The 13,150-nt window shown below is 39.5% G+C and overlaps 1 protein-coding gene across 6 annotated transcripts in view; it reads left to right on the top strand.

Annotated features, from left to right (window-relative positions):
* The window catches only part of LOC101468857 (uncharacterized), a 72,982-nt gene that overhangs the window by 41,670 nt on the left and 18,162 nt on the right, over positions 1-13,150 (top strand). For 2 of the 6 annotated variants that reach the window (XM_004569733.5, XM_004569734.5), the window contains exon 3: positions 11,062-11,097. The exons of the other annotated variants lie outside the window; for them this stretch is intronic. In XM_004569733.5, the coding sequence (XP_004569790.1) occupies positions 11,062-11,097 (36 nt within the window). The remainder of the gene's footprint in view (positions 1-11,061; positions 11,098-13,150) is intronic. 6 annotated transcript variants of the gene reach the window in all.

A 13,150-nucleotide genomic window follows, 5' to 3' on the forward strand; every position in this document is an offset into this window, starting at 1 on the left:
CAGAAACAGGGAGTTCTTGACCAAGTGCGACAAACCAAACGCTACAGACTGACAGACAGAATAAATCCTATTCAACTAGATTCAAATGCAAGTAAAACAGAAGAATTCAGGCCGTGAAGATCGAAACATCGACAATGATCTCATGGCTTGATCTAAATAGAAATTTGGAAGTTAACAGAATGTTCTCATTGCTTTATTTTCTGCCTCCTAGTCTCCTCTGTCCTCCTCCCTTCTGCTTCTGATCAAAAATAATCTCAGTACATCTTGAACTTGTCTACATAAATCGTCTGTATTTATATAGCGCTTTACTAGTCCCTAAGGACCCCAAAGCGCTTTACATATCCAGTCATCCACCCATTCACACACTGGTGATGGCAAGCTACATTGTAGCCACAGCCACCCTGGGGCGCACTGACAGAGGCGAGGCTGCCGGACACTGGCGCCACCGGGCCCTCTGACCACCACCAGTAGGCAGCGGGTGAAGTGTCTTGCCCAAGGACACAAAGATCGAGACTGTCCAAGCCGGGGCTCGAACCGGCAACCTTCCGATTACAAGGCAAACTCCCAACTCTTGAGCCACAATCACCCCACATGTTCAAGGATGTCCCAATTCCTAAAATGCATCTGGAGGACAGAGGATCGAAGATACACAGGTATATTTTTTGCAGATTTATTACCTCTAGAAGACGCCTGCAAAATCTTTGGATTATCCAAACAGCGGCACTCGGAGCGATCTATGAGCAGTTAGTCCTTCGTTTGATAAGATGTTTCAGTTATTTAAGGTGGTCACATCCATGATGAAACTTTCTGCTCTTGAACGTTTGTGTGATTTAAAAAAAAATGTATCTTTTCAGACGGCGCTGTAAATTTAATTAAAAGCAGCACTAAATATAAAAGCTGTCATGAACACTGTTACGCTCGTATGACATCAGACATCAATAAATACAGATGTAGGCTGTAACAAAGCAGAGCAGATAATGCAGCTGTGCTAAATGTCATAATTTATTGATATGGCAATAAAATGAGCTCCAAAGCAAGTCTGTCTCATAGTTAAAAGCCTGTCTCCTCGGCTCCTTTCTCCTTGTAACTCCTCCCCCGTCTCCTATGCCCTGCTCTGGTTGAAGGGACTAAGAGACGAGGGGAGCATGTATAAAGCGAAAAATGAGAAAAGGAACAGGCCTGCAGCAAAGCTAATGCAGAAATGTCTATAGCTTGAATTCCTTCTAGCGGTTTGCAGGGGGAGACTGCGTCTGGTTGCAGTTGTATGGAAAAATGAGCCTACATCTCATTTCACCTCACTAAACACTTCTCAGATTAATTCATGGTCTTAAACACTTTCAATTTAAAAACAAATACTTGGTACCATTTACTGTAAAACAGATGATAAAACTCTGCCAGTTAGAGCGTGGTGAACAAGTTATTAATATCGTACCATCCTTTGATAAGCAATGACCAAAATGGTCAAAATGTTTAGTGCTTCCAAACAGTAGCCCAGAGGAGGTTTTCTGTCCATCACGTTTAATTAGTGGCACCTGAGGTAGCTGTAGCTGTCACTCAGGATGCTGCGGTCAGAAAAGCATTTGAAGTCCTTTTTTATAAAAGGTGCCCAACTGAACTCATAATTCTTACCCTATTAGATGAGCCAGTGGCACTGCTGATCTGATCTACTCTGTTCTTAATTATCCATCCATCATCTGCTGCTTATCTGGGTCAGGTGCCCACACCTCCTTCTCACCAGCCCCCTCCTCCTTCTGGGGAAATAAAGGGGTGTTTCCAAGCCAGACATTAGTGCTTGCACCAAGCACTGATTCACTGTATACTGTGCTCAAACACAGTTGCCCCTCCTCTAAATTCCCCTGTACTCACACTGCTCACTGATCTGGGCCCGAGAGTTTGTCTCAGCATCTCAGCCTCTCTCTCACACTCTCTCTTTTGAGATGTGCTCTTGCACAGGTCTCTTCACAATTGTATGCATTTTGGGACTTAATTGGGGAAGCAGTGACACGCTGCCCTGTGTCACAGGTTAAAGTGAGTTTCATGAAGGCAGCATTGGAGTGAGGAGAGTGATCACACTGTGTGATGTACCTGAGTACAACTGAGGTCCAGCTTTTCAAGCAGACCAGGGCGCGATTTATTTAACTCTACCCAAGCATGGCATCTGATCACTGTAGCCAAACAAGCTGGATTTTTGGGTTCAAACATGTGCAGGCACGGCTATTACAGCACGGCTCTTCAGCATTTCCTGCTGTCTCCTCCCAGTTGGACATGTCTGAAATGGTAAATGGACTGGTTCTTATATAGCATATTTCTATTCTATCTTAGCACTCAAGGCTTTACACAACTTGCCTCATTCCTTTGACCACAGGTGGAGGTTTAATGAGAATGCAATAAATCTAAGATAAAATAAATCTAAATAAAGCTCCGAGTGAAAGCTCAGACAGTCAGCTTGTGGCTACAGGTGAGGTTAGGATCATAGATAAACTAAAACTTTACAGCACAAACCAGTGAACATGAAAATCAAAGGAATGAGCTCATCATGCTGGACTCACATTGCACATTAAATACAAAAGTGCAGAAAACATCCCTGCAGCATTAGGCTCGGTGAAAGGCGCATTAGTTGAAACATCAGCCTGTCTGATCAATACCGAGTGCTCCGACCAGATCTCCTCCGAGGATATAAGCCTTCCAGAATCTGAGTCACAGGATGGAAAACACAAACAGATCAGACGGAGTTTCAGCTGCAGTCACAGGACCTATTTTGTCTTCATTAGTTTGTGATTTAAAACAAGTTTCTTGAAAACTGCTGGAAGATCTGTACCGACTGTAATGTTTCCCATTGGAATGTAAAACTGAAAAAAAGCTTCTGAAACTGCATTTTCACATCATTTGAAACCAGAATTAAAGAAGATTAGCTCGTCTTTTAGAAAGATGATCCCACGGCTCTGATTTTGAAATGACACGTAGTACAAACCCGATCTCCGGATTTAATTATGCACCATTAGGTTCTGTTTGTGACTCACTGTTATGCACCCACTGAGCTGCTTTAACCCCTTTAACCCAAATGCCATCCAAAGTTTTAATTACATCCTCAACTGTATTATTTAAAATATTTTTTCTGTCCCTCCCAAGTAAAAGCATCATAGTGAGTCATGGATCAAGTTAAATGAGAAAAGGCAAATCGTTAATAGCTGAGAAGTTCAAAGGGCAGTAAAAGAAAGAAAGAAGGATAACTGTTTTTCTTTAACTTGTACTCCCTACATTTGAGCACAAATATCAAAATATTTCTCTTCAAAACAGCTTCATTACTTTAGGTTCAACACATCTGAGCGGAGTTATTAATTATGTCAAAGCAGTTGGAAAGAATGATATTATACTCCGTTATCAATGCTACTGATGTAAAATGAAAGAGGCCACAAACATATCATTTATGCATCATTTATTGCACTACACTCGGGCCACTATACGCAGGCCAAGGTGTAGATGTCAATCAGTTTTGGTTGCGGTGCTTCGGCAAGTGTAAATGTAGTAACATTTTCTAAGTGGCAGGTAATTAAAAAGGCAACTTTCCAGCAGATATCAGCAAACACACAAACTGTTTCTGTGCAGTTTCTGTATTTCCCAGGGAGACAAATGAAAGGTCAGTGCACAGTTCACTCTCAGAGATGGAGAAAGATGTATTATTCTATTTATACAACATGAGGTTCAGTTAGCCTCGCACACAAATAGCTGGTAGAAGTGACCTCCAAAGAACTGCTGTTTACTTTTGTACTTTGAGTATATGTCTGAACTTTTTCACTTTAATGTGAGTCAGTACTTCAGCTTTTACCAGAGTATTTTCTAACACATGTATCTGTACTTCTACTTGAGTGATGGATGTGTGCACCTCTGATTATATTTCAAGAAAGAAGAAAATAACCCCAATTATCAAGTAGCCATATCTTTGTCTGATGCAGCTCATGTCAGGATAGACTTGGACTAACTGTGACCCTGGAGGATGAATAGATGTAGAAAATTGACATCTGGATAGGAGGTAGTTATTATTGAATAAACTGTGTCCTTCAGGGAAAAAGCCATGAAGCAGGACTGCAGCATAAAGCGCTGATTTACTCAACAGTTGAGCTGAGAATGTCAGTTTATTGAGAGACGTTCACCGTTATCGTGTTTGAAGGGATTTTAGTTTCAGCTCACACATTGCTCACACACGTCTCGCTCCAGTTCAGGGAAATGCGCTACTGAGCTGGAGCTCAGCAGAGATACAAATACAGAGTCGATTTGAATACAACATACACACATACACACGTACTGATGATTAGACCTTTTTTGCCTTTGGTTGAACCTCCACCTTCACACACTGAGGCGTTCTTTATGACTCCGAACTCTGAAATGTGCAATAACAGAGAGACTTTGATTATTGTAAATTTATAGTTCAAACTTATACTCACAGTTATTAATTAGATTGTCCGACCTTGAACCTTGAATAATTCAGAGGCTAATACTTTAAGATTTCAAGGCTCCTGCTTTCTTCTGTTACATGTGAGACATTCAGACTGAAAGTGAACCAGTTGTTGCATAGATTTAAACATCAGCCGTATTCAAATTTGAGTGAAATGTCTTAACAACAACTGGATAGATTGTTATAAAATAAAGTTAAATGCCCTCCTCAAGATGAAAACTCATCTAGCACCATCAAACATTGTGTTTAGTGTTAATTAGCAAATGTCAGCACGTCATCACACTAAATGCAGATGGTCATGGTGTGACAATTGCAACTATGCCAAGTCAGCATGTAAGTTAAGCTATGCTGACATTAGCAGTCAGTGCACAGGACTCCTCTGCCTACAAGTACAACATGCCTTTAGATCAGAAAACTACATCCCTAACACCACCTGACTATGATGGTACAGGTGAGGCTGCGGCCTCCAGGACTGTTCTGTGCTTTCTGATGTCGAGACACCAGAATTAGATTCAGAGGATCCTCCTGTTTGGGAATGTACGGAGAAGAGGCCGTACATGCAGATGCCTGAAGTAAAAAGTCAACAAAGTCCAAAACTTTCGGTCAAAATGACGAAGCAAAAAGAGTCAGGCAATCAGGAAGATGGAAGTCGTGAGGTTAATAAAGAAAAACAGGTTTATAAGTAATTAAAGGTTGACAGCTGGGAAACACACGATGCACCAGAGAACAAAGGGAAATTTGGGAGAATATAGGCCGAGGTGCAGATAAGAAACTGGCTGATTAAGAAAAACTCTGAAAGAACACGAGTACAAGCAACTAAAGTGTAAGATAAAGACTTTACAAACAAGGCTCCAAACTCCCTAACCACGATAAGGTCATGTTCTCTGAGCCATTTCTCAGCTGTTTTTCCTGCTTTGGCAATCGGCTGGAATTGGAGAGGAAGGGCTGGACTGTCAAAGTAACCTACACAGTATTTCCAGGACCTACATTTGCAGGCAGAACACAACTTTATCACAAGATAAACAGTGTGGTCACATCACCACTCAGTACTTTGTTGGTGTTGCTCATTGGTGTAAATGCCTAGAATTGTTTGGCAAATACTGAAGACCGGTGATTTCTAACTAATAACCTTATTGTGAAAGCAGTAACTTATTCAAAGGCCCAGAATTTGAGAATAAGACTTGTTGTATTTCTTTCTTCCTGTCTGACCTCTTGAAAAGAGCTTCATTAATTTTTTTATTAACACGCTACACTGCAGATCTGAGGGGTAACTTTGGGTTTCTCAGTTTTGAAAAGCCATATCTTCCTTATCCGCGAGTAAGGCTCCACCCCAAACCAATAAAAGATGAGCGTAAACATTTTCTTAGCAGATATTTGTCAGCTGGTCCTACGGTCAGTAGGTCTCACTGAGTGTAAAGAACCAGTTACACCTCATATGTGTGTGTACTGATGTAGAGGTTTTGTCTGCGTGGTGACAACTAGTATTCAGTTCAATACTCAGCGAGTACTCGTGCCCTCATAGCTGGTATAAACGGTACGGAGCTGTTTGCACTAGGTATAATTGTCCCATAAGAACCCAGATGTAGTCTACAGAGAGCAGAAGCAGGATGGGAAATAATAATTTTACAAATGAACTGTGATTCAGGAAGAATAACTAAGTGTGTTTAGCGCTGCGGGGAGGAGATCTGGAGCAGGATGCTCAAAGATTAACCAGCAGTTTAGGCTAAAGATAAGCCCGGCTCTCATTTTTAGGAGTTACGAGTACCAGCAAATAGCACATTAAAGGATAAAGAAAGTTATAAAAGCGTAAATACTGAAAGCATCTATGAATCGCTGATTGGCTTTAAGCTTAGAGGACAGATAATTGTGAATTATCAACATGGGTGCAAAGTCTTATAGCTTGAGTTTGCATTGTTGTACTAATATGGGCATGTGCTTCAGTTAAAGAGGAGATGGCTTTTTTCACAGTTGCATGATTTCCTGCAGGACGCAAACAGAAGCTGACAGAGGTCATAAGTGACTCAATGGGCCTTTAACACTGAATACATTAGCCGCTAACAAAACATTTCCTAAAACAGAAGCGGTTCATGCTGCTGTTGAACGTATTCTCTCATGAGTGTTAGTCATACATTTATTAAGATTACAATTAGACGATATCTTCTTCTTTGCCTTGAATTTGTAAGCTTCTTGTTGCTGAGTGTGTTTATTACTGTTTGAGATTAAATAAAGACTTATTCATTATGTCCACTAACATTATTTTGGGGGCTAAACTGGGTCAGTCAGTCACTAGTACTGTTTGTGTCGAGATATGGTTAAAAAGACTAAAAATACTGATAAGATACTGAAAAGACCAAAATAATGATACTTATACTCAAAGTGATCATTTAGCTGGAATCCATGTAAAAACGACACAGGTGTAAAATACCAGATGACAGTTTTTTTTTAATTTATTTCTGTTTAGTGTATGACATTTAGTTGAGTTGTGAGTCCAGCAGATGTTCAACTGTCTTTGACTATAAACTGATTATGAAGCCCATCTATTTGCTTCACTTTCTGCTACATTTTATTTTACAAGGTTATGAAATAATAAGATTTTCAGTCTCAGAGAGTGAAAGTGATGTCAGGTTAGTATTCAGCATGGAGAGGTAGAGTCAGTTGGATCAGCGCGTCCCATCACTGAATCAACTATTAACCGAATATTTCCTAAACAGAAACCGCAGATATTTTGCTGTTTTCGTGTATATTCTCATCTGGCTAATACTCTAATACACTAACACAGTGATTACAGCGATATGATACCTTCTTTGTTGCCTCGGCTCTGTGAGCGACGCACTGCCGAGCGCGTTCATTAGCATTTGAGATTAAACGAAGCATTATTCAATTAGATCGGTGTAATCTGTCAGCTGTGTTGGCTTTACGCAAAGTTTTAGTGATTAACACCCCAAACTAACATGTTTGTCCAGGAAAATGAGTTTCTAATCAACGGGAAGGTTAACAAATGTAACTTATTAGCATATTTATTGCTCACATCTAACACTGAGCAAGGTGTGCTTGCATCTGAATGAATCACCCGCTAACACGACCGTCTTTGTTAAATCCCTCTGCCGTCTCAGAAGCTGCTTTGTTAGAAAAGGATTATTCTTATTCCTCATTCTCCTGTCATGAAAATAAACATCTGATGTGAATATAGATCTGCTGAGGAAGTGAAAGGAGCCAGTAGTAATTCTGTTTCTGCTCGCCCGTGGTTTCAATTTGCTAACCGTCGTCAGTATTTGACACCAGATGAAAAATGTTAATCAGAGCAGTAAGGGCTTAAAACCAAGTGAGAGTCACATTCACACTCATTCATGGAGATGTAGAGCTAAAGAGTTTCTGTGCGCAGCAGCTGCTGATTAAAGCATGAATAAAGTAGAGGCCGGGCGCTTTAATATTTTATTACCGCTGGTGCACTGCTTTCCATTTTTATTCCTTTTTATTGCCATCTTCAAATATGAGTGTCCACCAGCCATATTACTGACACTGGCAGGATGGGGGGTATCGTTTTCACCTTGTGAGTCTGTCTGTGTCTCGCTGTGGCAGAATACAATCCTGTTGACAACTACTGCAGCGAGAACTACCGCAGATGGTGGCTATGTTAATTTCTGTTGACAGATATTGTCAAGACAACAACGTCATAACTATCAAAGATACAGTCAGGAAGCTTACAGGCGTCTAGTTAACCTCTTAAACGACTTATCCAGGTTAATGACCATCCTGTTTTTTGTAATCAATGACTTGGCTGATTTTAAGATGTTAAGTTCCATGATGAGTGTAGTCTATCCTTGATTGGTATGGAGCACTAATTCCACTGAAATTAGAGGAGAGGCAGCACAATTTATTCATGTAAGTAGTAAGATGGTGTTTAATAGGACTTTCAAATGATGCAAAATATCCTGAAACATGTGTTGTTGTTACATTATTACAGGAGTACTGAGCAGTCAAATGTATGCATTTAGTGCTCTGTACGTTAAAACAATAATTTTAAAACGAATTCTAAAATCTATTGGGAGCCAATGTAAAGAACATAAAATAGGAGTGATGTGAGTTCGCTTGCTAGAGCGAGTTAGTTTTGTAGTTTGTTTTGGCTGCTGCGTTTTGTATAGCTTGGAGGCGAGAAAGAGATGATTTATCCAAGCTGGTAAACAGGGAATTACAATAATCTAAACGCGATGACACAAATGCATGGACAATTTTTTCCAGTTCAGCTAAGGAGACCATATGTCGCAGTTTAGAAATGTTCCTTAAATGAAAGAAACAGGAACGAGACAGAGATTTCACGTGTGAGTCAAGGCCCAGAGAAGAGTCAAATATTACTCCAAGACTTTGAATATTTATTTAGCAGAAGAACAGAAAGGGGCAAGAACCTGACTGATTTTAGAATATAGATCAGGAGGAGCTATGATCATGGTCTCTGTCTTATTCATGTTTAAAACAAGGTAACTGTTAGAAAGCCAATCAGAGATTTGAGTTAAAGCCTGGACTAGGGTGGACAGCTGATGAGGCTTAAAGGACATATACAGCTGAATGTCATCGGCATAGGAATGATAAGACAGGTCACTAAAAGACTGAATAATGCCAGCTAAAGGAAGCATATAAAAAGAAAATAATAATGGACCCAAAACTGAACCCTGTGGAACCCCGCAGGTTAGGGCAGCAGTGTTAGAGGAGAACCTATCAGTCCTAACAGAAAAAGTCCTGTCTGATAAGTAGGAAGAAAACCAGTCTAAGGCAGTGCCAGATACACCAGCCAGAACCTTCAGCCTGTTGAGTAGGATTTTGTGGTCGATGGTATCGAAGGCTGCGCTAAGATCTAGCAAAATGATCACGGAACAATTTCCTGCATCAGATGCCATTAGTAGATCATTATAGACCCAATTGTCAGAGTACCTGGATGATCTAGATGATGAGGATACATATTTACATTTCAAATATCTATATTTAAAAACTCTGTGAACATCTACGTGTAAAATTTCTGTGCTGTGTGAAAATAATACAAGGATCAGTGTGCAGCATAACCAGCTACTCTTTCCATGAATCATATAAATTCTAGTTTATGTTTAATGTAAATGTTAAAAACCTGTGTTGATGCAGCGGCGGCTGCAGTGTGGGGAGCAGAAGATAAAGTTTGGCATTTACTTTGACATAAAGTTTAGGGCATTTTCCGTTTCACCTCTCCTGCGGTCTGATATGTGGCTTTGAACGGTACAACTGCGATAACAAGCTCGGAGTGCCAGTGGAGAAACTCTTCAGGGCACCGTGACAAAGAGTCTGACGTAAAAACAAATAAAAAAAAGGAAAAGAAAAAAATCCTTTTGACAGCTGTCGACTTGAATCCTCCGGAGCAACCACAGTTTCAACGTGTTCCTCTTTCACTCTTTGTGTCTGCTGTACAGTGTGATGAATGTGCATGATTGCATCCGTGTGTGTGCATGTGAGGACATGGCACTTTGGTCTGGCCACCCATCAGATTTGCTGTTGCCCCCAGCAACAGTGTCACTCCTCGGTGGGTTCCATTGGTTACCTAAACATTCAATGCAGCGTGTATAAGCGAAGAGGGCGAGTGCAGCTGATCGCATTCACAGCGCCACACTCACACGCGATTGCACTTTCTCCTCCCGCTCGTCTACTTGTTCCTCTCTAAAGTCTGACTCAGCTGATTAAAATAAAGCCTTTTAAGTCTTGTGAGATTAGACTGTTGTAGTAATGTTCACACATACACTGTATGACTCACATAAAGAGCCATGTAGTTCAGTTTGTGGGTTCCAGCGTATGTTTCACAAACACAGTCCGGACCGAGCAGACTGGTTTAAGGAAAATATTAATCTGCAACAGTTCGTTGTGGATTTGAGGTTAAAAGGAATCTGATCTTGAAAGCAAATTCAGATATTAAAGTTAAACTTTGTCAATATCTGTTGTATCCAATAAGATACAGTTATCTCACTTCAGCTATTTATTTATCTTTTTGCTGCAAAATGAGATTGTCGAGCAACACTATCACTAAAATCCGCTACAAATGTTGCCATGAGATGAAGATGAAGATCAGCTGGCATTTTAATAGAGTCAAGTTGGCAATTACATCCAATCTGTTTGTGGTATTACAGCAATAAACTGTGATAAATCAAAGAAAATCACCTATGTGTTACTGTCTATGTAGACAAAAATTCCCATTTAACACAAATTCACATTCAAAGATTACATTTGCACTCAGCAACCTTCCAGTTCTCTAGAAATATAGCCAGAGTCCAACCACATATGGTCCTGACATCCAGAAAATAAAAAACTAAAATGACCTTTTGAGCTTTAGTCCTTTCTGACCTTCAAAATAAATGTGAATCTTCATTTTACAAGAGCAACAAACATATATAATTTGGTGCATTTAAAAATGAAATACGAAAGCCTCACATCCAAAATGTAAATATTCAAATTCAGAATTAATAGCACTTTTTATATCTGACATCCTCCTCTTTTAATCTGCCTTTTTCTCTTCCCTCCTTTGCTACACCTTCTTGTACTTTTCTCCCCCCTCTGTCCTCCGTCTTTCCTCCGCCCTTCTCTCCCTCCTTCCCCAGCATGGCCGTGCCGAGTTTTCCTGGGAAGGAATCAATGTAAGTCTCCTTGTTTAAATCTCCTTTCTCTCCTCAAATCTCCTCTACCTGTCATTTCCCTTTCCATCACTTAACCGACTACCTGAGCTTTGACTTGGAGTACATAAGTTGACATCCCACTCGTTTATCCTTCCACCTTTTCCTGCCACTCTTTCTTACTTTCTTATCTCTCACTCCCACTGCCTCTCTCTTATCCCCTAGTTTTTATTTCCCTCCCAGTAAACTCCCCCATCCGTCTCCACTCTTAGCTCTCTGCTAATCTACTGTACTGTAAGCTTCATATACTGCATATATATATACAGAGTCACAGATAACAGGCTGTAATAAGCTTATCTTATGCACAGCTGAAGCCTTTGCACAAGTCATTTTTTCTTTTTTAACTGAAAGCAATGGATGATAAGGTGGATCAACTGTTTATGTACCTTCAGCAGAATTTGTTTGCACCATGTGCATTTGTTCAGCTTGGAGCTGACTGGAGGAAAATAATCTTGCGTAGACATATTTTGGGTTTTATGCAACAACGGTCCAGAGACATTTCTGATGTAAAGCACCGACTGATTTTAAGATGGGAGTAAGAATCCTGGATGAATCGGCAACACAGCCGACAAAGGAGGTTTTTGTTTACTGTTATTTAAAGTGATAAACTGGTGTGGTACTTTAGTAAAGTGATGTAGGGAATAATAAAAACAGCTTTTTGCAACAGCACCAGTTATTTGAAAGTTACTTGTTAAAAGTTTGGAGTCACTAAGAAATGCCTGTGTTTTCTTTTTTAAACTTCCTCCATGTAAGTGTTAATTGATCTTAAATGTTGCGAATGTTAATGGCAGTCATTTAGACTTTTTCATATATGTAGATATATAGCAAACAAATACATAAATCATTATGGGGCTAATGAATTTCATCGCTGCAAAATTTATGGCTGTTTCAGACCGATAAAAAACTGAAGGCTGCATACAAATGTGTAAACCCTTTGTAGAACAGTGACTTAGCTCCAACTAAATGAAAAGAGTAGTGGGAGTCCCTGCTGCATGAGAGGAGTACAAGCAACGATTAATGGGATCATTAATTAGGAATCACATGATTGTGCAAGTAACTTACACACCGTAAAAAAAAAATCCTAAGAAAAGTAATATTCCGGCAGCTGTGGCGCCAAAATAATACCAGAAAATAACAGAAAATAACTTTCTCATGAAAATATGGTTATTTTCAGTAATGACAATACAGTTTGTTGCCCTAATTTTACATGGGATTTTGCCTTTTTCAAGTGCTTTTAAACATTAAATTAGGAACATTTTAATGTGATTAAACAATGAAATTACTTATAAACAAGGTCAATGAATGCGGCAATATGAATAATAATACTTAAATATACAGAAATATACAGTTAACAGTTGCTTTAAATAATAATGGATTGCATTCATATCGCGCTTTTTGAGACCCTCAAAGCACTTTAGGTGAAGTGTCTTGCCCAAGGACACACGGACCGAGAGTGTCCGAGCCGGGGCTCGAACAGGCAACCTTCTGATTACAAGGCGAACTGCCAACTCTTGAGCCACGATCGCCCTAAATAACAATAATAATAATTATTATTATTTGATTTAAAAAAAGTTTATACGAATCATTTATATATATATTTTTCCATAGCATTACATTTGAATTTAACAGTTCAATCTTTCAAATAACGGACAAATATCTGTGAAATTATGATACATGTGTGTATTTTAACAATCTAAATATGCATATGTACAAAAATGAACAGTACAAAAATGTAAAATACACAGTAAATACTTTTATATCACAGTGTATATATGTAGGCATACATATTTTCAGTACCCAACATCCTGAGTCCCAGTGGCACATTGTGTTACTTCACTTGAGTTTATTGGGAGAATGCTAACGGATCATACTTGCATACATGAAGACAACTTTGCAGAGCGAAAACCAATTAATCTGTTTAGCTGAGAGCAAAGGAGCTTTATACTGAAACTCGACTATATTTCTTTTAAGAACTGGGTGACTGGAGTGTACTACTCCCTTTAAAGAAGAACACAAA

This window comes from Maylandia zebra, linkage group LG22 (genome assembly GCF_041146795.1).
Source record: "Maylandia zebra isolate NMK-2024a linkage group LG22, Mzebra_GT3a, whole genome shotgun sequence".
In the NCBI taxonomy this organism is placed as follows: Eukaryota; Metazoa; Chordata; class Actinopteri; order Cichliformes; family Cichlidae; genus Maylandia; species Maylandia zebra.